Source organism: Phyllobates terribilis, unplaced genomic scaffold, assembly GCF_046119375.1.
Source record: "Phyllobates terribilis strain yellow unplaced genomic scaffold, ASM4611937v1 Scaffold_2__4_contigs__length_985480577, whole genome shotgun sequence".
In the NCBI taxonomy this organism is placed as follows: Eukaryota; Metazoa; Chordata; class Amphibia; order Anura; family Dendrobatidae; genus Phyllobates; species Phyllobates terribilis.
The window spans coordinates 942,940,419-942,967,757 of record NW_027362762.1 but is presented as its reverse complement, the minus strand read 5'-3'; the positions used below and the strand labels follow the sequence as shown (position 1 = coordinate 942,967,757).

The 27,339-nt window shown below is 46.5% G+C and overlaps 1 protein-coding gene across 1 annotated transcript in view; it reads right to left on the bottom strand.

Annotated features, from left to right (window-relative positions):
• Positions 1 to 27,339, bottom strand: part of LOC141253082 (interferon-induced GTP-binding protein Mx-like) — a 57,012-nt gene that overhangs the window by 17,264 nt on the left and 12,409 nt on the right. The window contains exons 7-11 of the mRNA XM_073670837.1: positions 23,972 to 24,050; positions 22,438 to 22,560; positions 7,688 to 7,832; positions 6,730 to 6,888; positions 3,728 to 3,804 (exon numbers count right to left, since the gene is read on the bottom strand). Of these exons, the coding sequence (XP_073526938.1) occupies positions 3,728 to 3,804; positions 6,730 to 6,888; positions 7,688 to 7,832; positions 22,438 to 22,560; positions 23,972 to 24,050 (583 nt within the window). The remainder of the gene's footprint in view (positions 1 to 3,727; positions 3,805 to 6,729; positions 6,889 to 7,687; positions 7,833 to 22,437; positions 22,561 to 23,971; positions 24,051 to 27,339) is intronic.

Sequence of the window (27,339 nt, the reverse complement as noted above, 5' to 3'; positions counted from 1 at the left end):
CCGCCGGGGGGAGCCGCCTGAAAAATGCTTGAGTTTCCCATAGACTTACATTGGGCTTGTTGCTCGACCCGAGCAACGAGTACCCGAACTATTTAGTGGTCGCTCATCACTAGTGACCAATAGTAAGACTGAATAAAATAATTTTTTTGTATTCCCCTAGAGGAGCCCTTAAATAGAATTTATATTTGTGTTTGATATTGTTTAATGTTTACTTAGGCTTCGATGGTCAGAGTTTTTCATTTATTATATATAAATTAAATATTTACCGTGTATATTTGTTATTTTATTATTATGTACATTATTTTCTGCTTATTTTGATCATTTTTCTTTACATTAAATTATCTCCACTCAGGAAGTCATAGCAGCATCTTTAACAAGGAAAACAGTAGAGATGATCATTTTGAGACGAAAGACCTTGGACCAGCAGTCACCTCAGTAGTCCTTGACTGCTGGACGGGAGCCCTCCGAGCAGCTAGCATCCCCAGATCTTCCTTTGATTAGCCAACCTGGTGTAACGTCATGTTTGTGTCATGCCTCACAGATGACGTCATGCCTGGCACAAAAATCTAGATTATAGACTGGAGCAACATCAACCAACCTGTCCTGGGACATCTCATATGACCTATAAGTGGGGATAATAAGAATATCTCCTGTTGTTTTCCATTATACCAATGTGAAACTTTCTATGCACACTGTATAAGCTAAAAGGAATTTACTAAAAGAGGTTCTCTGCCCTCCGAGAGGCCTGGCACAAAAATCAATTGAGATGCCAAGTATTCTGGTAGGTAGGAGGGGGTTTGTAGGGCTTCTGTCTGGCAGCAATGGACAACTCTTGCGGCCACTGGACCTGGGGAATGTGAATTAATTTGCTCATCTCTAGAAAACAGCTCTAATCATGTGTAGTCAGTGGTAGTGTAGCTACCGGGGGGCGGAGGGTGCAGTCGCCTCGGGCCCCGCACTCAGAGGGACCCACCCGGAGTTACGCTACTGTTATATAGTTAAGCTGTACAGGGAGACACTGCACTACCGCTCTCCGTTGGTGATACAGTGGCAGAGGCGCCGGCACACGAGCAGGATACTGGATTAGGTGAGTATATGATGTTTTTTATTTTTACCGAAATTTGCGGTATGACTGTGGGGGCATCATAAACAATGGGGTGCCTTCATACTTTGTGGGGGACCCTGAAACAGTGTGTGGGGGCTTCTCCAAGTGTGGGGGCCATCATACAGCATGGGAGTCAATGTGGGGGGCCATTATACAGTTTGGGGGTTAATGAAGGGCAAGTATATAGTTTGGGGGCTAATGTAGGGGCCATTATATAGTTTGTGGGCTAATGTGGGGGCCAATATACGGTTTGGGCCTAATGCGGGGGCCATGATACATTTTGGGGGCTAATGCGGGGACCATTATATAGTTTGAGGACTTATGTGGGGGCCATTATACTGTTTTGGGCCTACCATGGGAGCAATCATACAGTGTGGGGACTACTGTGGAGTCCCCTCATACAGTGTGGGTGGCTCTCATATTGTGGGTGGGCACTTCATACATTGTAGGCACATGTGTGGGGGGTTCTCATAAAGTGTGGGGGCTATTATACAGTGTGGGAGCCAATTTGAGTGCCATTATACAGTTTGGGGCCTACCGTGGGGGCAATCATAAAGTATGGGGACTACTGTAGGGGCCATTATGCAGTGTAGGAGCTAATGCTGAGACCATTATACAGTTTGAGGGCTACTGTGGGAACCACCTTAAAGTGTGGGGACTACTGTAGGGGTCATTATACTGTGTTTTGAGGGAGCAGTGGGGACATCATACTGTATTTAGGGAGCTGTGGGGCCATTATACTTTGTATAAGGGAGCTGTGGGCCCATCATACTTTGTATAGGGGAGCTGTGGGCCCATCAAATTGTGTATAGGGGAGTTGTGAGGGCTTTATACTGTGTAGAGGGGAGCTGCTGGGCCATTACACCGTGTATGGGGGAGCTTTGGGTCCATCATACTGTGTACAGTGAAGCTGTGGGGGCATTATATTATGTATAGATGAGCTGTGGGTCTATCATATTATATATATATATATATATATATATATATATATATATATATAGGGGAGTTGTGGGCCCATCAAATTGTATATAGGGGAGCTGTGGGGACATCATACTGTATATAGGGGGCTGTCAGGATATCATACTGGGGAGCTGTGGGCCCTTCATATTGGGTATAGGGGAGTGGTGGGAAATCATACTGTGCATAAGGGAGCCGTGGGTTCATCATAATGTGTATAGGGCAGCTGTGGGCCCATCATACTGTGTATGGGGGAGCTGTGGGCCCCTCATACTGTTTATAGGGGAGCTGTGGAGGGCATTATACTGTGTATAGGGGAACTGTTGACCCATTATATTGTGTATAGGGCAGCTGTAGGCCCATTGTACTGTGGACGGGGGAGCTGTGGGCCCATCATACCAAGTATAGGGGTGCTGTGGGTCAATCATACTGTGTATAGGGAATCTGTTGGTCCAATATACTGTGTATGGGAAACTGTGGGCCCATCATACTGTATAAAGAGGAGCTGTACATTGGGGTCTCAGGGAACATTATTAAATGTTAAGTGGGCATTTTTGTTATGGGGCACTCGGTATTGTGACAGGCAAAGGTGCACAGGGAGCATTATAACTCTCTAGGGGCAACATGTGGACACTATTTTCTACAGCATTTGCACAGGGCATTAATATTTTCTTGGGGCAATAGCAGTTTTACCATCTAGATGGCACAAAAGAAGCATTATTACTATGTAAGGGACACAGTGGTGGGTATTACTATGTGGGGCAGTAAGAGGAGCACAATTATTGTGCCAAACAGCAGGTGCAATAAAAGGAACACATATGGTGGCAGCGGTTTAGCATTGGGGTATCAGGAGCATCAGGGGGTTGTGCAAGTTGGGAATAAATGAGGACATGGCAAGAAATGTGAGAAGTCAAATGTGTCTTTGTTGTAATCTCTGCAGGCGACTCGTGGGTGGAAGAAGTTGTTATGTCGGTCTGGGCAAGAAGCAAAAGATGGGAAAAAATGAACTACTCCATCAGAATGAACATCAGCTATATGTCACTATATATAACTGTACAGTAATCTCTTATATGTTCTGCAGCACTGGTATCTACCACTATATGGTCACTGTATGGCGGTAATATCAGTCTTAGTTTTAGTATAGATATTTATTTTGGTCATCTGCTAAGGTTCCCTTATACCCATGATTAGAGTGCCCCACCACAGTTGTAATCAGGGTTACCTGATTAGGGGCCACTCCGATATTTCCTGGCAGATGTTCGGGCATTCAAAAGATCATCCCAACTTGGAGCATTCTCATTGCTCATTGACTGCTATGTGAACAGGGATCAAGAGGGAAGAAATGTAAAACAAGATCCACCTTCTTTACAGAAACCGAGTCTCACAGACTGTTCCTCCAGTCATGAGGACCTCCATGGACATCCGCAGGTGTCACTGATATCAGCCGCGCTACTTGTAAGTCTCCCGTTATCCTGCGCTCACTATTACATTTGGCTGTGCTGAACACATGCCCTAGACATACACATCTGACAGCTTACATAACGACACGTGGAAAAAATATGGCTAATGAACATCTATGGTAATTAGAACCAGTGCTCATTAACAAAGGTATAACTATTCTAATCTGAGCATTTCACTCTTACTCTTTAAAACTCCATCACTTACCTTAGTAACTTTGGAAAAATTGATAAAGTTCTGAAAATGTGTCAGGGCAATTTCACTGAATGATTTTCCTACAATGTCTAAAAAAAAAATATATATATTATCATCATCAGTGAATATTTGAGGTCCTGAGCACCACACACAGTAAAACTACTGCAGCATGTTATGGGGCTATGCAGCAGAAGTTGCCAAAAGGACGCTCCCCTCGATGACGTCACTTCCTGTTTTATAGATATTTGCTGCAGCTGCACCTCTCAGACTTCTGCCCCAATTTGAACAATAAGTGCCCTGACCCTTGAAACCAGGCATCATATTTTACAAGGACTCCTGTAGACATAGGCTTCAAGTTCCTAAATGAGAACCAGACTTGAACGTACATGAATCCTCTCTGCATCTGGGCACCCATAGTATTTATTATTCCTGCAACAGTTATAGTTATGCCCATGGTTTTTCTGATTCTTAGGATATACAGTTGAAGCCAGAAGTTTCCATACACTATATAAAAAGACACATCTGCATGTTTTTCTCAATATCTGACATGAAGTCAGAATAAACCTTTCCCGTTTTAGGTCTATTAGGTTTACCATAATTTTTAATATTTGCCAAATGCCAGAATAATGAGGGAGAGAATGTTTTAAGGCATTTTTATTACTTACTGCAAAGTCAAAAGTTTACATACATTTCATTAGTATTTGGTACCATTGCCCTTAAACTGAATGACTTGGGTGAAACGTTTGGGATCTCCTTCCACAAGCTTCTCACAATAATTGGTCGGAATTTGGGCCCATTCTTCTTGACAAAACTGGTGTAACTGATCCAGGTTTGTAGGTCGCTTTGCTCGCAGCCTTTTCAGCTTTGCCCATAAATTTTCAATAGGATTGAGATCAGGGCTTTGTGATGGCCACTCCAAAACTTTGACTTTGTTAGCCTTAAGCAACTTTGTTACCATTTTGGCAGTATGCTTTGGGTCATTGTCCATTACGAAGACACATTTCCGCCCAAGCTTTAACTTCCTGGCTGATGTCTTGAGATGTTGCTTCATTATTGCCACATAATTTTCTTTTATCATGAAGCCGTCTATTTTGTGAAGTGCACCACTCCCTCCTGTAGCAAAAAAATCCCACAACATGATGCTGCCACCCCCCGTGTTTCACAGTTGGGATGGTGTTCTTAGGCTTCCAAGCTTCTCCATTTTTCCTCCAAACGTAACGATGGTCATTATGCCCAAAAGGTTCAATTTTAGTTTCATCAGACCACAGGACATGTCTCCAAAAATTAAGGTCTTTGTTCCTGTGGGCATTTGCAAACATTAATCTGGCTTTTTTATGTTTCTTTTGGAGTAATGGCTTCTTCAGCCCATGTTGATACAGTACTCGTTTACGTGTGAATATTGACACAATCTTACCAGCTTCTGCCATCATCTTCACAAGGTCTTTTGCTTTTGTCCTTGGGTTGATATGCACATGTCACACCAAAGCAGGTTCATCTCTGGGACACAGAACCCATCTCCTTCCTGAGCGGTATGATGGCTAGATATTCCCATCTTGTTTGTACTTGCGTATAATTGTTTGTACAGATGAACGAGGCACCTTTAGGTATCTTGAAATTGTACCCAAGGATGAGCCAGACTTGTGCAAGTCCACAGTTCTCTTCCTGATATTTTGGCTGATTTCTTTAGTCTTTCCCATGATGCTACACAAAGAAGCAGTGTGTTTCAGGTGTGCATTAAAATATATCCACAAGTGTGTCTCTAATTAACTCAGATGTTGCCAAAACAATCTTCCAAACACACGACATCATCATAGGTCAGTCCAGAATTGTTTAAAGGCATAGTAATGTTAGTGTATGTAAACTTTTGACTTTGCAGTAAGTAATAAAAATGCCTTAAAACATTCTCTCTCTCTCATTATTCTGGCATTTGGCAAATATTAAACATTATGGTAATCCTAATTGACCTTAAACGGGAAAGCTTTATTCTGATTTCATGTCAGATATTGAGAAAAATATGCAGATGTGTCTTTTTATACTCGTATAGTGTATGTAAACTTCTGGTTTCAACTATAGGTTCTTCTGCTTCCAAAGGCTTCAGAAAAAGCGATTTTCAATTAATATTAGGAAATAAGGTACTGTGACCCGTTAAGCAATCCATTTTTGTTTAAAGGGTCCTCAAATGATAAGTAGGTCACATAGTGTCAGCTGTTCCATATAAGAGAACATAGTATCAAGTTTTTGATTCCCCTACAGCACCCCCACAGGGGATTTGAAGAATTGCATTTTTCATATCAATGGTCTGCATGAGAGAGAATTCAACTCTGCTCGAATAAATTTACTTAACTCATGTCGGCACATATAATGCATGGCTAGGCCGAGTCTTCTGGTGACTCTCATTGTAAGTGACTACAACTCTGGCTAACAATCTGAAACAGTAAGATAACTTCTATAAATTCCTCAAAAAACTCCCATTTAATATATCTTATAGAGTCATAACATGACTTTAGTCATATGTCATATGTTAATCTGTTTTTTAACTGGGTTTTTTAAGGGCGTGTTTTTAGATACTTTTTTGCTTGCTGTGTTCAATAAAGAATTATATATTTTGTGATTAACATATGACTAATGTTACGACTCTTTGATATATTAAATGGGAGTTTTTGGAGGAATTTGACTACTTTGGGTTACTCCCTTTATGATACTAATGGATCTATATATCCTGGTAGTGTTAACTAACTTCAATAACTAAACTGCACATTTAAGGTATAAATATTATGTCTATAATATAGGACACATACAGCGGATGTTCTGATCAGGCCTAACAAGGCTACATTGCAGCTACTAAGTTGTTGCTGGCCCAAAAATGTAGTAAGGAGTAATATTGCGCCTCCTTAAAATGAAAGTCTCATCACAATTTTGAGTCTCCCTTCCCCCAAGATGCAAACCTGCCATAAATTAGCCTCCCCTTTCTACCTCCCCCCTCCTCACGCACACACAGATTTTGGCATCCTTACCCGTTACTGTTTTCAGCACTTCTTTCGCAGGGTCTTCCAAGTTTCCAATCTTCTCTTTAACAATTGCTTCAAACGTCTTATAATTAATAAATCCCGGGAGTTCCCGTCCTCGGTGAAACTTTTCAAACTCTTCTATTTCTTCCTTGAGAGTGGAGTTAACTGAAAATAAAAAAAAGATATAATTATACAGCTGGATTGAATCTTATTGATTTTTTAGTCGTTTGTGAACTAATATCAATGGGAATCCACCATCATAATTTCAACATCCAAACTATTTATATGAGCGTAGAGCACTTTTTCAAAGACAAGTCCAGCAACACCTTTACATGGCCAGTCCGTTCCTGCGTTACTGAGAAATCAGCATTTGAATTGCTATATAAATTAGGCTGAAGAGCTATGATATATTTGAAACCTCTGTCACTCCAGCTCTATTCCCCTCCCCAAGACTCAGATTGATGTTATAGGACTCAGCAGTAGACATTTGACCAATTAATTTTAATCAAAATTATTTTATACTTCATTTCACCTGCAGGGGAGCTGTAGAAAAACTAAACACTTGCTGCCAGGTTCTTCAAGAGATTACAGCCGATTACTTAGAAGTAGAATACCAACAGTTGGAAATAATGTTATCTACTTATTCTGAAACCATCAAAATAAAGAAAGATTGTCCAAACAGCCCCTTTAAACTAAAAGCATCTGCAACTTGGACAGACCTCTTTAACATCTATGTCTCATAGCCTTAACTGATTATAATTTGACTTGAGATGTTTCGAACCTACTGGTTGACCAAGCGTCCTCACTGTAAAGTAAGATATGGTTCTAGAATAAAGTTATACTCTTGGCATCTTGCATGCTGATTTGTATTTTGGGTTCAGATGCACCCATTGATTTCCCTATAATAGTGTTTAATTAAAGTTATCACCTTTTCAATTAAAATAAACAAATGCTCATAACTTACAACTCAAAATGGAATCATCCAGCTCTTTCTGCCAAATGTTGAAGCATGTCCGAACTCTGGCGAAAAGCTTGGGAATCTTTGTAAGCGACACACTTTCCTCTCCTAGTGTAGCCTGAGCAATTTCCAGGTTAAACTGCTGAATTTTCTGTCATGATATAAAGTGACAAATATAAATGAAGCTGTATACTTGTATTGGTAGTGCTATCGCTTACTTGTATAATCTTTTGAACCACTTTTTTGGGGGCATCATGACTGACAGGAAAGATAGGGGACGCTGGGGCAGGAGCATATAAATCACATAGGAGACACTGGGGCATAAGGATATACATCACAGGAGACACTGGGGCAGGAGCATATACATTACAGGAGACACTGGGGCCAGAGTGTACATATCACAGGAGGCACTGGGGCAGGAGCATATACATTACAGGAGACACTGGGGCCAGAGTGTACATATCACAGGAGGCGCTGGAGCACAAACATCACAGGAGACGCTGGGGCAGGAGCATATACTGTAAATCACATTGAAGAAGCTGGGGCAGGAGCATATATGTGTCACCCTGGCCTGGATGCCACAAGTGTAAATAAAGCTGTGTCTGAGAGCAAGGGGGAGGTTCTCTAGTCAGGGGAACATTAGCATGCAATGCCTCCTGTCTCAGGCCAGTAGGGGGAGCAGGCTGCCCCTATAAAAGCTGGTGCTGAGGGCAGGGTTAGAGAACCAGATGACCTGTCTCAGGACTGAGACGTGTCTCAGCAGAGCAGGGACAGACAGTTGCATTGTAACCTAAGAGGAAGTGTGGCAGGAGGAGAGCCACAAGCCAGAGACAAGAGGCGAAGAGAGCCTGTCTTGGCAGATAACAGACTTAATCTACCAGACTTAGGTGTCTGAGGCTGGAAGGATTCCACATCCCCCAGCAGAGAACCAGTCCGCAAGGGACTGTATATTCCTTGGCCTAAGAAGCCTGGAGGCCCTGCCACAACCGAAGGGACCAGTAAAGCCGTACAAGGCTGGGAGCAGAAAGGAACCCACGTCGCAGGCCATACAGGCGAGAATACACGGAAAGCTCGGAAACGTGGGCTGTTACCCTATCAGGAGGAGATAGCCAGAAGGAGCGCAGAAAGCACGGTAGGCCTACACCCTCACCCTGACCAGGGCCAATTTCCCCGTTGCTCTCAGACATCCAGGTCCCCTCCTAGCCGGGACTGTTGGTGGGTCAGTTTACCTGTTCTAGTAAAGATCCTGGACTGCAACCTGTTGTCTGTGTGCTCCTTGCTCCTCCAGCACTACCAGCACTGGGACTCTCACTACCATCACTCCCACCATCCACTATACTGCCCTGGGGCCGCACTCTTCCCGTGGGGAGTCACACTACCCTAGCTGCACACCTCATCAGCCCCAGCGGTCTGCATGCAGCGGCGGTTCCTAATAACCGCAATCCACGGGTGGCGTAGTCGGACATAAACATCAGCACATAACGGACTACCACTGGCCTGACCACCCTGAGCCACGGAACCGGGTTGCCACTACTACTCCCACCGTTTCCCTATTGCCCGGATCCGAGTGCCCCACGGCCCAGGGGGCGAGTCAGCTTTGGCGTAGTCTGCAGGATTTCGTGCCCGCAACCACCGGGTACTGCGTGCCTGAAAAAGACTTTTGTAACTTACCTGTGGCGAAGTTTCCCGCCATCAGACGCCATCTAGGACCGTTTCCCGCCGTCCGGAGTCGTTTCCCGCCATCCGGAGCCGATTCCCGCCATCGGACGCCATCTTGGACCGTTTCCCGCCGTCTTCCCGCCATCCGCGGCTGCTTCCCGCCATCGGACGCCATCTTCAGGACGCCGAGCAGGAAGAAGAGGGGCGTGGACGCTGAAAGCGCGCGAGACCCGAAGCTGCGCCCCACGCACCGAAGCTGCGCAAGGTCCTGGAAGGGAGAGAGAGCGACGCTGACGTCATCAGGACGCGACGCCAGGTCCTCGTCCATAGCAGCAGCAGCGGAGCCGCGGCCTACAGAAGAGGATCGTCGGAAGGTAGGCCACGCTTAACTAGGGGGGAGGAAGATGTCGGATACAGAGGCGCCCACTACCACCAACGCAGCTGCAGCAGCGGTGATGCCCTTTTCCCTGCCCTACATCCCTGGAGTGGCCTGGCTGCCCAAGTACTCAGGGGAGCCCCATGCCCTAACTGACTTTAAGGAAAGGCTGTACAGTTTGTTCCAAGTCTACCCCCTGACAGAGGAACAGAAGGTCAGCATATTAACAGGGCAGTTAACTGGCGCAGCCCAAAGGGAGGTAAAATCATGGCCCACTGAGGAGAAAAGGACTGTGAAGGGTATTCTGGCCCGGCTGCGGGGTACCTTTGACACATGTACCTCCGCTGAGATTAAAATGAGGTTCTATGGATGTAAGCAGCGGGCACAGGACAGCATCAGAGACTATGCCCTAAATCTGCAGGAAGCCTTGAGGGCTATTCAACAAACTGACCCTGGCAGTGTGCAGGAAACCGATAAGCTGCTAACAGAACAATTCATAGAAGGTCTGCTGTCCAGCGTCCACAGTGCCCAGCTGCGCCTCATGTTCTTTCAGAACCCCGACCTGACTTTTGCCCAATTTAAGGACAGGGCCATAAGGGTGCTCCGTGAATCTGCAACCAGTGGCGCTATAAACCCCCGGCGCCCTGCTCTCACCTACCACCAGGAGGCGGCGCCCTCCTCTATGGACCCCGTGGGGGCTGATGCACAGGCCCTGAACCAAGCCCCGTCGAAAGACCTGCACCACCAAGTCCAGGAGCTGACCAGGAGCGTCGCGGCATTGACCAGGACCGTCCAGGCGTTGCAAGTGGACCCGTCAAGACCCATCGAGCTGGCTTCAAGTCCGGAGGATGTCCCGTGGCGTCGACAGAGGAGGATCCCGTCGTTCCGAGGGAGGCCCACAGACCGCTACACAGAGGATGGACAGCCCATTTGCCGTCGATGCAACCAGCCCGGACACATTTCCAGGTACTGTAATTTAAACGGGTCCAACCTGGGGCAGAGGACCAACCCCCAGGCATAAGATCACCAGGCCCTTACAATTGGCGTGATAAGTACGTTGGGGGGCGCCCGGTTTTACCCGTGGTGCTGGACGGTATCCCCATGAGCGCCTTGCTGGATACTGGGTCGCAAGTAACCACAATCCCTTATGTACTTTTTAAGCAGTATTGGACTGATGCTGATATCACACGGTATCCAGACAGTAACTTGAGCATCATCGCCATTAATGGCTTACCCGTGCCGCAGATGGGGTTCAAGGAGATGACCATAAAAATTGGTAAAGTTGAACTACCGGCACAGGGAGTAATTATTGTGGACATTGACCGACGTGAAAGTCACCCTAAAATAACTGTGGGTACTAACGTAATTGAAAATTGTCTTTCAGAGGTAATTGTAATTCTACAACAGGTGGCGGTGAATGCTAGTTCCAGCCAACAGAGAGTCCTCAACAAGGAGATAAAAGCCCTGATGAGACGGCAGCAGGTAGAACTGTCTGGTGGTGAGATCGGTAGCGTAACACTGAGTGACTCATTCCCCATTTCCATGCCTCCCAAAAGTGAAATGATGATCTGGTGTCGGACTGCAATTGGGTTGAGAGGTAGAGACTACCAAGCCATGGTAGAACCCGTGTACTCAGACAGCAGGCCCACCATTTTGACAGCCCGGGGGGGTGGTTGATGTCCGTCATGGGAGGGTGCCCGTCCGTATCCTCAACATTGGGGAGAGGGAAGTACACTTACCCAGGTACGCTACACTCGCCAAACTGTTTGTTGTCGAACACCAAGCTATCAGGGCCGTGGAGCCCTTGCCTCCATCTCCTCAGGTGGAGGGTAATGGCTCCCAGAAACAAAAGGAGGACTGGTGCCAGAAACTCCACGTGGGTGCTGACTCCACTCCCCTGCACCAAAAACAAGGAGTCTACCGGGTGGTACAGGAGTACGAGAGAGTCTTTAGTAAGCACCCGCTAGACTTCGGCAGAGTAAAGGGGATAGAACACCACATCCCCACAGGGAGCCACCCACCAATAAAAGAGAGACACAGGCCTGTACCCCCTGCACATTATCAGAACGCCAAGGGCATGCTAAGAGAGATGAAAGAAGCTGGGGTCATTAGAGATAGCTGTAGCCCCTGGGCAGCCCCCTTGGTTCTGGTGAAAAAGAAAGACGGCACCATGAGAATGTGCGTGGACTATAGACAAATCAACCGTATCACCCACAAAGACGCATATCCGCTGCCTAGAATAGAGGAGTCTTTAGCCGCACTAAAATCTGCTAACTTCTTTTCTACTTTGGACCTTACTAGCGGGTACTGGCAGGTTCCTGTGGCAGAGGCTGACAAGGAGAAGACCGCCTTCACCTCCCCGATGGGACTGAGCGAATTCAACTGTATGCCTTTCGGGCTCTGCAACGCACCAGGGACCTTCCAGAGGCTGATGGAATGCTGTCTAGGGGACCGAAACTTCGAGACGGTCCTCCTTTACCTGGATGACGTGATCGTCTATTCGAAGACCTACGAGGACCATCCAAAGCACCTGGCCGAGGTGTTCGAAGCCCTGGCAGGCTATGGCCTGAAGGTGAAACCATCGAAGTGTCACCTGTTGAAACCAAAGGTCCAGTACCTAGGGCACGTGGTAAGCGCGGAAGGAGTGGCCCCCGACCCTGATAAGGTCACGGCAATCAAGAGCTGGCCAAGCCCCTCGAACATCAAAGAGGTGAGACAGTTTCTCGGGTTGGTAGGCTACTACCGAAGGTTCATCCCCGGGTTCACTAAGATGGCAGCTCATATGCAGGACCTCCTGATCGGACAGTCTAAGTCCAGAAGTCAAAAGCCACCCTTCAAGTGGGATAAACCGGAAGAGGAGTCCTTCCGCCAGCTAAAGATGGCCCTCACGGGGGAAGAGATCCTGGCCTACCCTGATTACGGCCAGCCTTTCATTCTCCACACAGACGCCAGTAATGTGGGACTGGGAGCCGTACTGTCCCAAAACCAACAGGGCAGAGAACGGGTGATCGCATACGCCAGTCGGAAGCTGAGGCCCACCAAGAGGAACCCGGAGAATTACAGCTCCTTTAAGCTAGAATTCTTGGCGGTGGTGTGGGCCGTGACGGAACGCTTCAAGCATTACCTGGCCTCCGCAAAGTTCACCGTGTACACGGACAACAACCCGTTGACACACCTGGACAATGCAAGACTGGGTGCCCTGGAACAGCAGTGGATGGCCCGTCTCTCCAACTATCACTTCGTGATCAAGTACCGGGCAGGCAAAACCAACGCCAATGCGGACGCCCTATCAAGGATGCCTCACTTACCTGAAGGTGACGAAGACCCAGAAGAGCTGGAGGAGGTAGAACTCCCCGCGTTTCACCGGTATGGAGCCGCTCAACACTCCCACCGCGTGAAGGAGGAGGATCTAACAACCGTGATGATCAATCCCCTACCACACCACAGCTGGGCCGAGACCCAAGATAGTGACCCTGCAGTCCGCCTGGTGAAAGATCTGCTGACCCGGGAAGACGCCCGCCTAGATCCAGATGCCCCAGAGGAAGCCAAGCAGCTATGGAAGGAGAAAAGCAAGCTGTTCCTCTACGAAGGCAAGTTGTGCAGAAGGATTGTTAACCACCGGACGCACGAGCTGACCTGGCAAGTCGTGGTCCCAAGGCGAGATGCAGCTATGGTCCTGGGGGCTTACCAAGACAGAGCGGGACACTTCGGTTGGAAGAAACTGGAGTTCCTACTAAGAGGAAGGTTCTTTTGGGTCGGCATGAGAGGAGCTGTAGAAAAATGGTGCAGAGACTGTGGCCCTTGTCACCTGAGGAGGAAGGACCGCACCAGCCAGAAGACATCCTTGAGGCCCATCGTCACCACGCAGCCTCTTGAGCTGGTAGCTCTGGACCATGTCAAATTGGCTCCCAGCCGGTCAGGATACATCTATGCCCTGACAATCGTGGACCACTATTCCCGTTTTCTAGTGGTGGTCCCGGTAAAGGACTTGACAGCCCAAACAGCGGCCAGAGCCTTCCAGCAATACTTCTGCCGTCCACACAGGTATCCGGTACAGGTCCTGACAGACCAGGGTCCAGCTTTCGAGGCTGAAATCTTCCAGGAGTTCTGCAACCTCTATGGCTGTAAGAAGATTCGTACAACGCCTTACCACCCCCAAACCAACGGGATGTGTGAGAAGATGAACAATATAGTCATTGATCTCCTGAAGACGTTGCCCCTGGAGGAACGCAGCCTGTGGCCAGAAAAACTGCCGGACCTGATAGACCTATACAACAATATCCCGGTGAATGCTGCAAACTGCACCCCGGCTTACCTGATGCGAGCCAGACCGGGTAAGCTGCCCGTAGACATGGAGATGGGAGTCCTAATACCTGAGGACACCTCCCCGGATGCGGACTGGGATACGGAAAGGCAACTGCAGCACAAGAAGGTACAGGAGAGTGTGGAGAAGAGCCTGGCCCAGGTGAGAGAGAGGCAAGAAAAACTCTTCAATCAACACGCCCCTGCTGGTCCCCTAGACCCTGGTGAGCAAGTCCTAAAGCGAAAAAGAAGGCTACATAAGTTGGATGACCAGTGGGAAAGGGAACCCTACACCGTACTGCAGTCTGACCATGACAACCCAAAGGTGTGCGTAATCACCAAGGACGGAGGAGAAACCACTAGTGTCGTCTCCAGAGACCACCTCAAAAGGTGCCCCGAGCAACTCCGTAGTGCAGAAGAGGATCAGAGTGACCTTAAACCCGCAGAGGACAAGGAAGAAATGATCAGCACCGTTCTCGGAGAGTTCCCTCAATCCTGGACTCGCATAAATGATGCCATAGTGGTACCCGTCCTGCATTTCCTGCAACCGGCACAGCAACAACCAACACCAGAGCCGGAAGGTGAAGAGGAGCAAGCGGTTCCAGAGGCAGAAGAGCCTGTACCAGCAGCCCAGGAGAGTCAACCCTCTGCTTACAGCGAGCCTGCCATGCCTGCGGTAAGCCAAAGGACCCACAGACAGCTGCCTGCCTTACCTGTACACCCAGCTGGTAGCTGTACCCCTAACGCTAGTGGGGAAAGCTAGGTTGGTCCACCACCAGACAGTGGGCTACGTAGGTCAACCAGGAGCACAAAGGGACAGATACCCGCTCGCTGGAGAATATAGAGTGTACTAAAATTGTAAATAACCCTGTTGCAAAATGTTGAAATGTTTGCCAAGTTACCTGCGTGATTATTAATAGCGTGTTTCAGTTTCTTGCAGCTACCGTAAGGACTCAAAGGTTATGGACTTTTTATAACCGGGACCTTGTATGGACTGCGTTCGGAGCTTAACCCAGGAATGAACTAAGACTGTGAAGGACTTGGGGTAGGACAGACCCCCACCTGGTTAAGGCTCCCCGTTATGCTGGTGATATGGACACCTGGTCACAGGCCACACTGTGACCTAAAGAACTCAATTTGTGCGTCATCTGTCTATTAATGTTTTATTGTTATGCATATTGTCTTTGTTTACTGTTTAGTCCCGGAGTACTAAATTTCACTAGGGGGGAATGTGTCACCCTGGCCTGGATGCCACAAGTGTAAATAAAGCTGTGTCTGAGAGCAAGGGGGAGGTTCTCTAGTCAGGAGAACATTAGCATGCAATGCCTCCTGTCTCAGGCCAGTAGGGGGAGCAGGCTGCCACTATAAAAGCTGGTACTGGGGGCAAGGTTAGAGAACCAGATGACCTGTCTCAGGACTGAGACGTGTCTCAGCAGAGCAGGGACAGACAGTTGCATTGTAACCTAAGAGGAAGTGTGGCAGGAGGAGAGCCACAAGCCAGAGACAAGAGGCGAAGAGAGCCTGTCTTGGCAGATAACAGACTTAATCTACCAGACTTTGGTGTCTGAGGCTGGAAGGATTCCACATCCCCCAGCAGAGAACCAGTCCGCAAGGGACTGTATATTCCTTGGCCTAAGAAGCCTGGAGGCCCTGCCACAACCGAAGGGACCAGTAAAGCCGTACAAGGCTGGGAGCAGAAAGGAACCCACGTCGCAGGCCATACAGGCGAGAATACACGGAAAGCTCAGAAACGTGGGCTGTTACCCTATCAGGAGGAGATAGCCAGAAGGAGCGCAGAAAGCACGGTAGGCCTACACCCTCACCCTGACCAGGGCCAATTTCCCCGTTGCTCTCAGACATCCAGGTCCCCTCCTAGCCGGGACTGTTTGTGGGTCAGTTTACCTGTTCTAGTAAAGATCCTGGACTGCAACCTGTTGTCTGTGTGCTCCTTGCTCCTCCAGCACTACCAGCACTGGGACTCTCACTACCATCACTCCCACCATCCACTATACTGCCCTGGGGCCGCACTCTTCCCGTGGGGAGTCACACTACCCTAGCTGCACACCTCATCAGCCCCAGCGGTCTACATGCAGCGGCGGTTCCTAATAACCGCAATCCACGGGTGGCGTAGTCGGACATAAACATCAGCACATAACGGACTACCACTGGCCTGACCACCCTGAGCCACGGAACCGGGTTGCCACTACTACTCCCACCGTTTCCCTATTGCCCGGATCCGAGTGCCCCACGGCCCAGGGGGCGAGTCATATACATCACAGAAGTTGCTGGAGCAGGAGCATATACATTACAGGAGACTCTGGGGCAGGAACGTACATATCATAGGAGGCACTGGAGCATGTACATCAGCTGGAGCATATACATCACAGGAGACGCTGGGGCAGAAGCATAAAAATCACATAGGAGACACTGAGGAACAAGGATATACATCACAGGAGACGCTGGGGCAAGAGTATATACATAACAGGAGATGCTGTGGCAGGAGCATATACATCACAGGAAATGCTGGGGCAGAAGCATATACATTATAGGAGACACTGGGACCGGAGTGTACATATCACAGGAGGTGCTGAAGCATATACATCACAGGAGATGCTGGGGCAGGCGCATATAAATCACAATGGAAACGCTGGGGCAGGAGAAAATGCATCACAGGAGATCGTGGGGCAGGAGCTTATACATCACAGGAGATCATGGGACAGCAGCATATACATTACAGGCAGGGGTGGATTAAGAGTAGCAAGGGCCCCGGGCAGTTTAGAAGGCGCGGACCCCCCCACACAAACACACCTGATGTATCACATGTCACATGATCCCCTGTGATAGATCATGTGATAGTTCACGTGAAATTAATTTGGCACAATATTAATTATACTAATTTTTTTTTAGGCTGTGTTTTTTAAGCGTTTCCGCAGCGACAATTCCGCTGCAGAAACGCTTAAAAAACGCTTGGTAGAAGGTCTGCCATGTTCCCCAATGATAATCCGCATGTGTTGTGCACATGCTGCGGAAATTTCCGCTGCGGATTATCATTGCGGAAAAATCCGGAGCATTACCAAATATTTTGCGGAAGCGTGGCGTTTTCGCCGCCATTGACTTGCATTGGAACGCATGGAATCCGCATCCCTGCATCTGTACATGCGTAATCCATGCGTTTCAATGTGCGAATGGTACCTGGGTTTGGAGAAGAGGAGACTCTCCTCCGGACCCGGGTACCATAGAACCTGTAAAAAAAAGAATAAAATAAAAAATATACATTATACTTACCTTCTGATGGCCCCCGGTGTCTTTATCCGATGCGTCCTGGCTTGCCGGCAGCTCGCGATGGTCTGAAAAGGACCTGCCGTGACGTTATTTAGTCATGTGACGGGTCACGCGACCGCTGACGTCGGCAGGTCCTTCAGTGTACCGCGAGCTGCCGGCAAGCCAGGACGCATCGAATAAAGACTCCGGGAGCCATCAGAAGGTAAGTATAGATTTATTTTTTTATTTTTAACCATTCTTTAAGGTCACACTATATAAATCCATGCTGGTTGCATGGATTTATATAGTGTGACCAAGTTGACAAGCACTTTCCAAGGGATGCTAAAATCGCTTGGAAAGCGCTTGTCAACCCGCATGCGGAAATGCATGTGAAGAACGCTTCACTTCAGCTTGTCCCTCGCAGGAAAAACGCATGTACAATCCGCATGTGTTTTTTCTGCCAGGGGGATGCAGAAATGCTCAAAAAAAATCCGGAGCATTTCTGCGTCGTGGGCACATACTTACATGCTCAACTTAATATTGAGCACACGTAGCCATCTATACACAGCAGGAGGCCGCACGGTGCCATCAATACACAGCAGGAGGCCGCACATAGCCATCTATACACAGCAGGAGACTGCACGCTGCCATCTATACACAGCGGGAGGCCGCAAGGTGCCATCTATACACAGCGGGAGGCCGCACGGTGCCATCTATACACAACGGGAGGCCGCATGGTGCCATCTATACACAGCAGGAGGCTGCACGGTGCCATCTATACACAGCGGGAGGCCGCACAGCGCCATCTATACACAGCGTGAGGTCGCACGGCACCATCTATACACAGCGGGAGGCCGCATGGCGCCATCTATACACAGCGGGAGGCCGCACGGTGCCATCTATACACAGCGAGAGGCCACAAGTAGCCTTCTATACACAGCGGGAGGCCGCACGGCGCCACCTATACACAGCGGGAGGCCGCACGGCGCCATCAATACACAGCGGGAGGCCTCACGGCGCCATCTATACACAGCGGGAGGCCGCATGGCACCATCTATACACAGCGGGAGGCCGCACGCCGCAATCTATACACAGCAGGAGGAAGCACGGCACGATCTATACACAGCGGGAGGTCGTACGATGCCATCTATACACAGCGGGAGGCCACACGGTGCCATCTATACACAGCGGGAGGCCGCACAGTGCCATCTATACACAGCGGGAGGCCGCACAGTGCCATCTATACACAGCGGGAGGCCGCATGGTGCCATCTATACACAGCGGGAGGCCGCACGTAGCCATCTATACACAGTGGGAGGCCGCACGTAGCCATCTATACACAGCGGGAGGCCGCACGGTGCCATCTATACACAGCGGGAGGCCGCACGGTGCCATCTATACACAACGGGAGGCCGCCCGTAGCCATCTATACACAGCGGGAGGCCACACGTAGCCATCTATACACAGCGGAAGGCCACACGTAGCCATCTATACACAGCGGGAGGCCGCACGTAACCATCTATGCACAGCGGGAGGCCGCACGTAGCCATTTCTGGGGCGGCTGAGGGCTGGTGTTTCTAGCCTGGGAGGGGGCCAATATTCATGGCACCCTTCCTGGGCTATTAATATCAGCCCCCAGCTGTCTGCCTAGCCTTTGCTAGCTATTAAAATAGGGGGACCCCACATCATTTTTTGGGGGGTCTCCCATTTTAATAGCTAGTAAAGGCTAGGTATTCAGCTGGGGGCTGATATTAGTAGCCTGGGAAGCTCCGTGGGTATTACCCCCTTCCCAGGCTTCAAACATCTGCCCCAGCCATCTGCTTAACCTCCGCTAGAGACTAAAATTACGGGGAACCCCGCGCCAATTTTTTTTTTTAATAAATCCTTTATTTTAACACTAAATGACAAGTACAGTAACCAACACTGTCACTGCACTTATTATATACAGTTAGGTCCATATATATTTGGACAGAGACAACATTTTTCTAATTTTGCTTCTAGACATTACCACAATGAATTTTAAACAAAACAATTCAGATGCAGTTGAAGTTCAGACTTTCAGCTTTCATTTGAGGGTATCCACATTAAAATTGGATGAAGGGTTTAGGAGTTTCAGCTCCTTAACATATGCCACCCAAATATATATGGACCTAACTGTATGTGACTGACATGTTTCCATCTATCTAATCTATGTGTGATGCTCTATTCTTTCTGTTCTAAATTGTCGGGTACCGATGAATGCCGTTGATGAATTGCCGTTTTTTTTAAAGAGACGGGTGCATGAAAATCGGAGGGCACCAGAGTGCCCTGCCTCCTATATACCCTGCCTGCCTGACTGCCTATATATTCTGCCTGCCTGACGTTTAATTGAGCACTGTTCCCATCGATTTGGGCAATTTTTGACCTTCTGCAGACCGCCGGGGGGACCGCCAGAAAAATGCCTGAGTTTCCCATAGACTTACATTGCGCTTGTTGCTCAGGTCGAGCACCCGAGTATTTCAATGTGCTCGACCCGAGCTTCGAGCACCCGAGTATTTTAGTGCTCGCCCATCACTATTCATAATGCTTCAATCATTTTTTTTAACAGCATGTAAATGACAAATAGTTAAATCTAGTATAGTGGATGGATGTGATATGTAATAGCGCTGCACCCCTTTTTAAAATAATTTATTAGTACAGTACAATTTAAGAGTAATACTCATAATTAAAATCATAATTTATTTGTTATGGGCACACCCGGAGGCGATGGTGCAGTGGAACTAGATGCACCGGACGGCACATGGAAACAAGGAGATCTGGAAATGCAGGATGGCAGGTGGTTCAGCAAAGCTGGAAGCACTAGATCCAGCAAAGCCAAATGTGTGGACAGCATAAAAACAGCAGAGAAGTGTAGGCAATCTTGTATCTTGTTGTTACATACAGGGACAGCAGAATTGTGAGTGCAAACAGCTACAAGAATAGCTGAGACAAGTTGGTAATCAGGTAACTTGACACAGCAGAATTGAGGGTGTGAGAGGACAAGGATTGTAGAGAAGAGTTGGTTATCGGGTGCCTGTCACATCTGTGTCTGAACATAATGCTACAACTGCCCTGGTCGCTCAACTATGCCACACTAATACCTCAGTTACTGCTGGATGCTAGTTTTCCTTTTCCAATACACTTGTGTTTTTCTGCAGTGAGCTGGTAGGTAATTCCAAACCAATAGAAAACTACAAAAAACCTATAGGCTCTTTTTTTTATTAATCTCGTTAAATCATGAATACACTGTTAATCTATATATTAGTTCATTTCTACCGCCGAGACCGTTTACCTTGTATCTAACCCAAACTTACAAATTATTCAGTTGTAAAAATATAGATATTTAAAGTTCTACTCCAAGCAACGCCCCCTGGTATGTCAAAATGTGGCGAGACTGTGGACATTTGGCTTTATGCAAACTAAGCCCCACTTTGGTCTGATATACGCCTGAATTTGCAGGGAGCGTTTCCATAAATTTGGGACAGTACCAGCAACTTCTGGATTGTAGACAACTCTGGGACCTTGAAACAACAAGTTGTTAACTTTGATCCTTCTACTCTGCTTGGAACCAACTTAAATCACATAGGGATGAAGGAACCAGTCCTGTTCCGAAAACGTGTTTTTTTTATTGCACAAAAAGTTTTAAGGATTTTTTAGCAAATCTGGTTTGGAGAATCTTGATGGCGCAACCAACGTAACGTTCACTGAGGGACTAGCTCATTCTTAGTTTTTCAAAAATAACACTTAAATTAGATTATTAGATGACCTCGTCTGCTGTATCTATCTAAGTTCTAGAGTAATGGACTCCAATTTAAATTTAAACACAGGGAAAAATTGAGACAAAGTATGATGTACGCCTGGTGCAGGGCCTAAAGGAACCGGTATGATAAACGGGTTAAAAGAAAATCAAAAGAGAGTTCCAGAGTCACGCTCCTTCCCCTCACTACGGAACTAGGCAGAACACTTTGGGGTATATTTATCAAGCTAAATGTGCCAATTCTGGTGTACTTTGCACTATTAAACTGTCTTTGATGACTTGCGCCATATTTATTGTTACTTATTTACCCTGGCTCCAGCTTCAGGCTCTGCTTACTCCTTCCCCAGCAGAAGGCTTCATCTGCTGCAGTTCGCACTGGGTTGCAATGATAATCCGAATAAAACCACTATCCTTTGATGTGAAATGGCATTATAGACCTGCTCAGGTGGCAGGGAGGATTCAAGTAGTGCAGTGTCCACACTGGCTATCACATTTTTGCACTCTTGTGTGCCCTGTTTAATTACTCGGCTGTGCTAGATAAGCTCCAAAGTGTGCCTTCCAAACGAACTGATTTTTGCACACTTGGCCTTGCTGTCAAAAAGTGCCTGTCTACATATGCGGCTGTGCTGTTCAAAAGTGAATGTCCTCAAACTCAGCTCTGCTGTTCCAAGGCGCCTGTCTGCACACTTTGCTCTGCTGTGCAAAAGTGACTGTCTGCACACTTTGCTCTGCTTTTCCAAGGTGCCTGTCTGTTGTGCTGTTCCAAAGTGAATGTGTTCAAACTCAGCTCTGCTGTTCCAAGGTGCCTGTCTGCACACTTTACTCTGCAATGGAAAAATGGTTGTTTGCACACTTTGCTCTGCTTTTCCAAGGTGCCTGTCTGCTTTGCAGTTCCCACATGCCATGCAGAAAAAACATCTTTACTGTTCATATCCAGCTTTACTGCTCCATGGGCCACTCAGCTTATCCTGCATCATTGTTCCATGCTGCTCCAGGTGCCAACCTGCATACCCAGCTCTGCTGTTCCTTGTGCCATCCCATATATCCAGTCCGATCTGCTCATCTAGACCCACGCTTAGCAAATTCAACTCACTTTACACACTTTCAGTTGCTTGTCCATAAGGTGCATGGTCTCACTGAAAAGCATGTGTTTTGTTTGAAAGGGGGGCTGTTGTATGTAGCTCACAGAGGACTGTCTAGACTAGAAATATTTGTAAAGATGTGAGAAGTATAAGGTCTATCTGGATTTTCATCCTGTGGATGTAAACATTACTGTTCCCATTCATTGATAGCACTGAGAAGTAGTGAAAATGGTAAGAAATGTACACAGCAAAATATTACGTTTTAGAACAATTGGTTGTTCAATGAATATGAATCATTTACCTCCACCAGGAAGGACAGTCTCTCGCACTCATCCTCGGGGACTCCTTTTCCACTCTTCTCCAGCTCGTCTTTTGTAATCTGGAGTTTACTTTTTATCTGATCATCGAGTGAAGGAAGTGACCTCTGAAAGAAAGAAATCTGTATTGGATAAAATGCCACCATCATTGTGCTGCCCTGCGTCTAGCCCCTTTATTCTTTCAGCCCCTGCAAAATAATCTGTCGGGCATCACATTGCAAAAGCAAGATAATGAGGGGAGTGACAAGGACTAATTTACCTGATTTAAGATGTGCAGTCAAAACTTGCCTTGCGCCATCTTTCCCAACAAAGCACACTATTGGGACCCCAGCAAATAGCAGTAATCTGTGGGAAAATTGACAGCAGCAAGTGTACAATTTCTCTGCAGTGCCACCTATGATGCTAGTCACTACTCACAGACAAGCCGTGAGGCTGGGTATTCAAGAGATCCGGGATCAGATACCAAGAGGGCTCATCATTATGCAAAGGGGTAAGGCAAATGTGTGGTCAGGTCACAGTCCAAGGTCAGAACTCCGGGAAGGTCAAGACAAAAGGGCAAGGCAAGCGGATGGTCAAAGGCAAGGTCCAAGGTCGGGCATCAAAGATCAAATACAGGAAGATAGAGAACAGAGCAAGAGCCCACCATTTGATCTAAGCTACATCTGGCACTAATTGGAGGCAGAGAGCCAGCTAAATAGCCAGGTAATCACTAGAATAGCAGACACATGGAGGAAGCCCCGGCACTCCCTGGACCTGATTGGATGGCTGAACTGTCACTCAACACAGTGACAGCTCAGGACTCCCAGCTTTTGAATAGACGGCTGAGCTGTCTATCACCATACCGACAGCTCAGAATGCCCCTGTCTTAGATTGGACCGCTGAACTGTCACTCACTGCTTCCAGTATCCAAGGGGTAACATTTCTCCTTGCCGAGAGTGACATGTTAAGCATGTCAAGTGAGGAGACTTTTAAAGCTGCAAAGCTCCTCTGGGAAATATGCAAATTGTCTCTTCAGAGAGAAAGAGGACTAGAACTCTAGAGCCACCTACAGGAAGTAGCAATCCTAAAAGTCAATAGTGACCCTTTAACGAGCCTTATCACATGACTTAGGATATAAACCAGAACCAGAAACTCAATTTGCAGATACTGTGTTTCAGGGTACTGCCCCTCATCAGTACAAAGTGAGTTCTGGTTTGGCTGGGTGAGAGGCATCAGACGGGTATCCAAGAGGTAACATTTCTCCTTGCAGAGAGTGACATGTTAAGCATGTCAAGTGAGGAGACTTTTAAAGCCGCAATGCTTCTTTGGGAAATATGCAAATTGTCTCTTCAGAGAGGAAGAGGACTGCTTCCAGACACACCGATAAGTGGAATCGTGACACCACCACAGTGGAAATTTATCACTACTTTTTTTTTTTTTGCAATGTCCGGTTTTAGTTGTAACCACTATTACTTGATTCTCCTTCTAAGACAAATAATTTGTTCACAAGAACACGATCATGATATTTTCATGACTTACACTGATGTTCTCCACAAGTTCTGACGTGAGTCGTTGAGCTAGAAATGGGATGGTGGCCTTCTCTTCATACATGAGGTCACTGTAGAGATTGAAATGAGTTCATGATCAGCGGTATTAAATGTAAACACCATATAGATGCTGCAGAGATGTATCAGTCTGGAATCCAGGCAGGTTCCCTCGCACAGGATTGTCTAAACTTCAAACAATTATAACCACTTCTCATCTGAGAGCAGGACCGGCGAGTTTTAAGAGCAGTAACATTCAAAATGAGTAAAATGAAAATGAAATATTTTAATGTGCAGTATACCAATAAAGGAAGGTTAAAATGAAGTGCTGGTCTTTCATCTTTATTTTCCAGATAACATACTGAAGCCAGCAAATTGTTTGTTGCACCCTTTGAAGAAGGAGAAAAACAGATATTAACTCCCTGACCTAATTTGCGGTGATAACTGATTGCTTGTATGTCCAATATGTGTAAAAGTGTAACTATTTGCATATGTATGTGTAAAAGGGTGCCTACTTGTGTACGGTGACACGTAAAAGTTTGGGCATCCTTGGTCAAAATGACTGTTATTGTGAACAGTTAAGGAAGTTGAAGATGAAATGATCTCTAAAAGGCCTAAAGTTAAAGATGACACATTTCCTTTGTATTTTTGGCACACAAAATATATATATACAGTACAGACCAAAAGTTTGGACACAACTTCTCATTTAAAGATTTCTCTTAATTTTCATGAGTATGAAAATTGTACATTCACACTGAAGGCATCAAAACTATGAATTAACACAAGTGGAATTATATACTTAACAAAACAGTGTGAAACAACTGAAAATATGTCTTATATTCTAGGTTCTGAAAAGTAGCCACCTTTTGCTTTGATGACTGATTTTCACACTCTTGGAATTCTCTTGATGAGCTTCAAGAGGTAGTCAAAGGAAATGGTCTTCCAACAATCTTGAAGGAGTTCCCAGAGATGCTTAGCACTTGTTGGCCCTTTTGCCTTCACTCTGCGGTCCAGCTCACTCCAAACCATCTCGATTGGGTTCAGGTCTGGTGACTGTGGAGGCCAGGTCATCTGGCGTAGCACCCCATCACTCTCCTTCTGGGTCAAATAGCCCTTACACAGCCTGGAGGTGTGTTTGGGGTCATTGTCCTGTTGAAAAATAAATGATGGTCCAACTAAACGCAAACTGGATGGAATAGCATGCCACTGCAAGATGCTGTGGTAGCCATGCTGGTTCAGTATGCTTTCAATTTTGAATAAATCCCCAATAGTGTCACCAGCAAAGCACCCCCACACCATCACAACTCATCCTCCATGCTTCACGGTGGGAACCAGGCATGTAGAGTCCATCCGTTCACCTTTACTGCGTCGCACAAAGACACGGTGGTTGGAACCAAAGATCTCAAATTTGGACTCATCAGACCAAAGCACAGATTTCCACTGGTCTAATGTTCATTCCTTGTGTTCTTTAGCCCAAACAAGTCTCTTCTGCTCGTTGCCTGTCCTTAGCAGTGGTTTCCTAGCTGCTATTTTACCATGAAAGCCTGCTGCACAAAGTCTCCTCTTAACAGTTGTTGAAGAGATGTGTCTGCTGCTAGAACCCTTTGTGGCATTGACCTGGTCTCTAATCTGAGCTGCTGTTAACCTGCGATTTCTGAGACTGGTGACTCGGATAAACTTATCCTCAGAAGCAGAGGTGACTCTTGGTCTTCCTTTCCTGGGGCGATCCTCATGTGAGCCAGTTTCTTTGTAGCGCTTGATGGTTTTTGCAACTGCACTTGGGGACACTTTCAAAGTTTTCCCAATTTTTTGCACTGACTGACCTTCATTTCTTAAAGTAATGATGGCCACTCGTTTTTCTTTACTTAGCTGCTTTTTTTCTTGCCATAATACAAATTCTAACAGTCTATTCAGTAGGACTATCAGCTGTGTATCCACCAGACTTCTGCACAACACAACTAATGGTCCCAACCCCATTTATAAGACAAGAAATCCCACTTATTAAACCTGACAGGGGACACCTGTGAAGTGAAAACCATTTCCGGTGACCACCTCTTGAAGCTCATCAAGAGAATGCCATGAGTGTTCAAAGCAGTCATCAAAGCAAAAGGTATCTACTTTGAAGAACCTAGAATATAAGACATATTTTCAGTTGTTTCACACTTTTTTGTTAAGTATATAATTCCACATGTGTTAATTCATAGTTTTGATGCCTTCAGTGTGAATGTGCAGTTTTCATAGTCATGAAAATACAGAAAAATCTTTAAATGAGAAGGTGTGTCCAAACTTTTGGTCTGTACTGTATATATAGTCATTTTTTACATTTTAAAAATTACAAAAGGAAAATGGGCTAATGCAAAAGTTTGTGCACCCTTGAAAATTTGCATACTCAGATGACTTTGACCGAGGTTTCAGACCGTAATTAGCCTGTTAGGGTTGTGGCTTGTTCATCATCGTTAGGAAAGGCCAGGTAATGCAAATTTATAAAACCCCAGCCTCCTCTAACCTTGTGCCAAAAATAAGCAGCCATGGGCTCTTCTAAGCAGCTGTTTAGCACTCTGAAAATGAAAATGATGGAGGCCCACAAAGCAGGATAAGGCTATAAGAAGATAGCAATGCGTTTTCAAGTTGCCCTTTCCTCATTTTGAAATGTAAGTAAGAAATGGCAGTTACCAGAAACAGTGAAGGTCAAGATAAGGTCTGGAAGACCAAGCAAATTTTCAGTGAGAGCTGCTCATAGGATTGCTAGGGAGGCAAATCAGAACCCCAGCTTGACTGCAAAAGACCTTCAGAAAGATTTAGCAGACTCTGGAGTTGTGGTACATTGTTCTACTGTTCAGAGACACCTGCACAAATATGGCCTTTATGGAAGAGTCATCAGAAGAAAACCTCTCCTACGTCCTGACCATAAAATTCAGCATCAGAAGTATGCAAAAGAACATCTAAACAAGCCTGATGTATTTTTTAAACAAATTCTGTGGACCAATGAGGTTAAAATAGAACTGTTTGGCCACAATGATCAAAGGTATGCATGGAGAAAAAAGGGCACAGACTTTCAGGGAAAGAACATCTAGCCAACCATTAAGCATGGGGGTGGATCAATCATGCTTTGGGGTTGTGTTGCAGCCAATGGCACGGGGAACATTTCACTGGTAAAGGGAAGATTGGATTCAATGAAATTTCAACAAATCCTTGATGCAAACATAATACCATCTGTAAAAAAGCTGAAGTTGAAAAGAGGATGGCTTCTACAAATGAATAATGATCCTAAACACTCTCAAAATCCACAATAGACGACCTCAAAAGGCGCAAGCTGAAGGTTATACAATGGCCCTCACAGTCCCTGATCTGAATATCATTGAA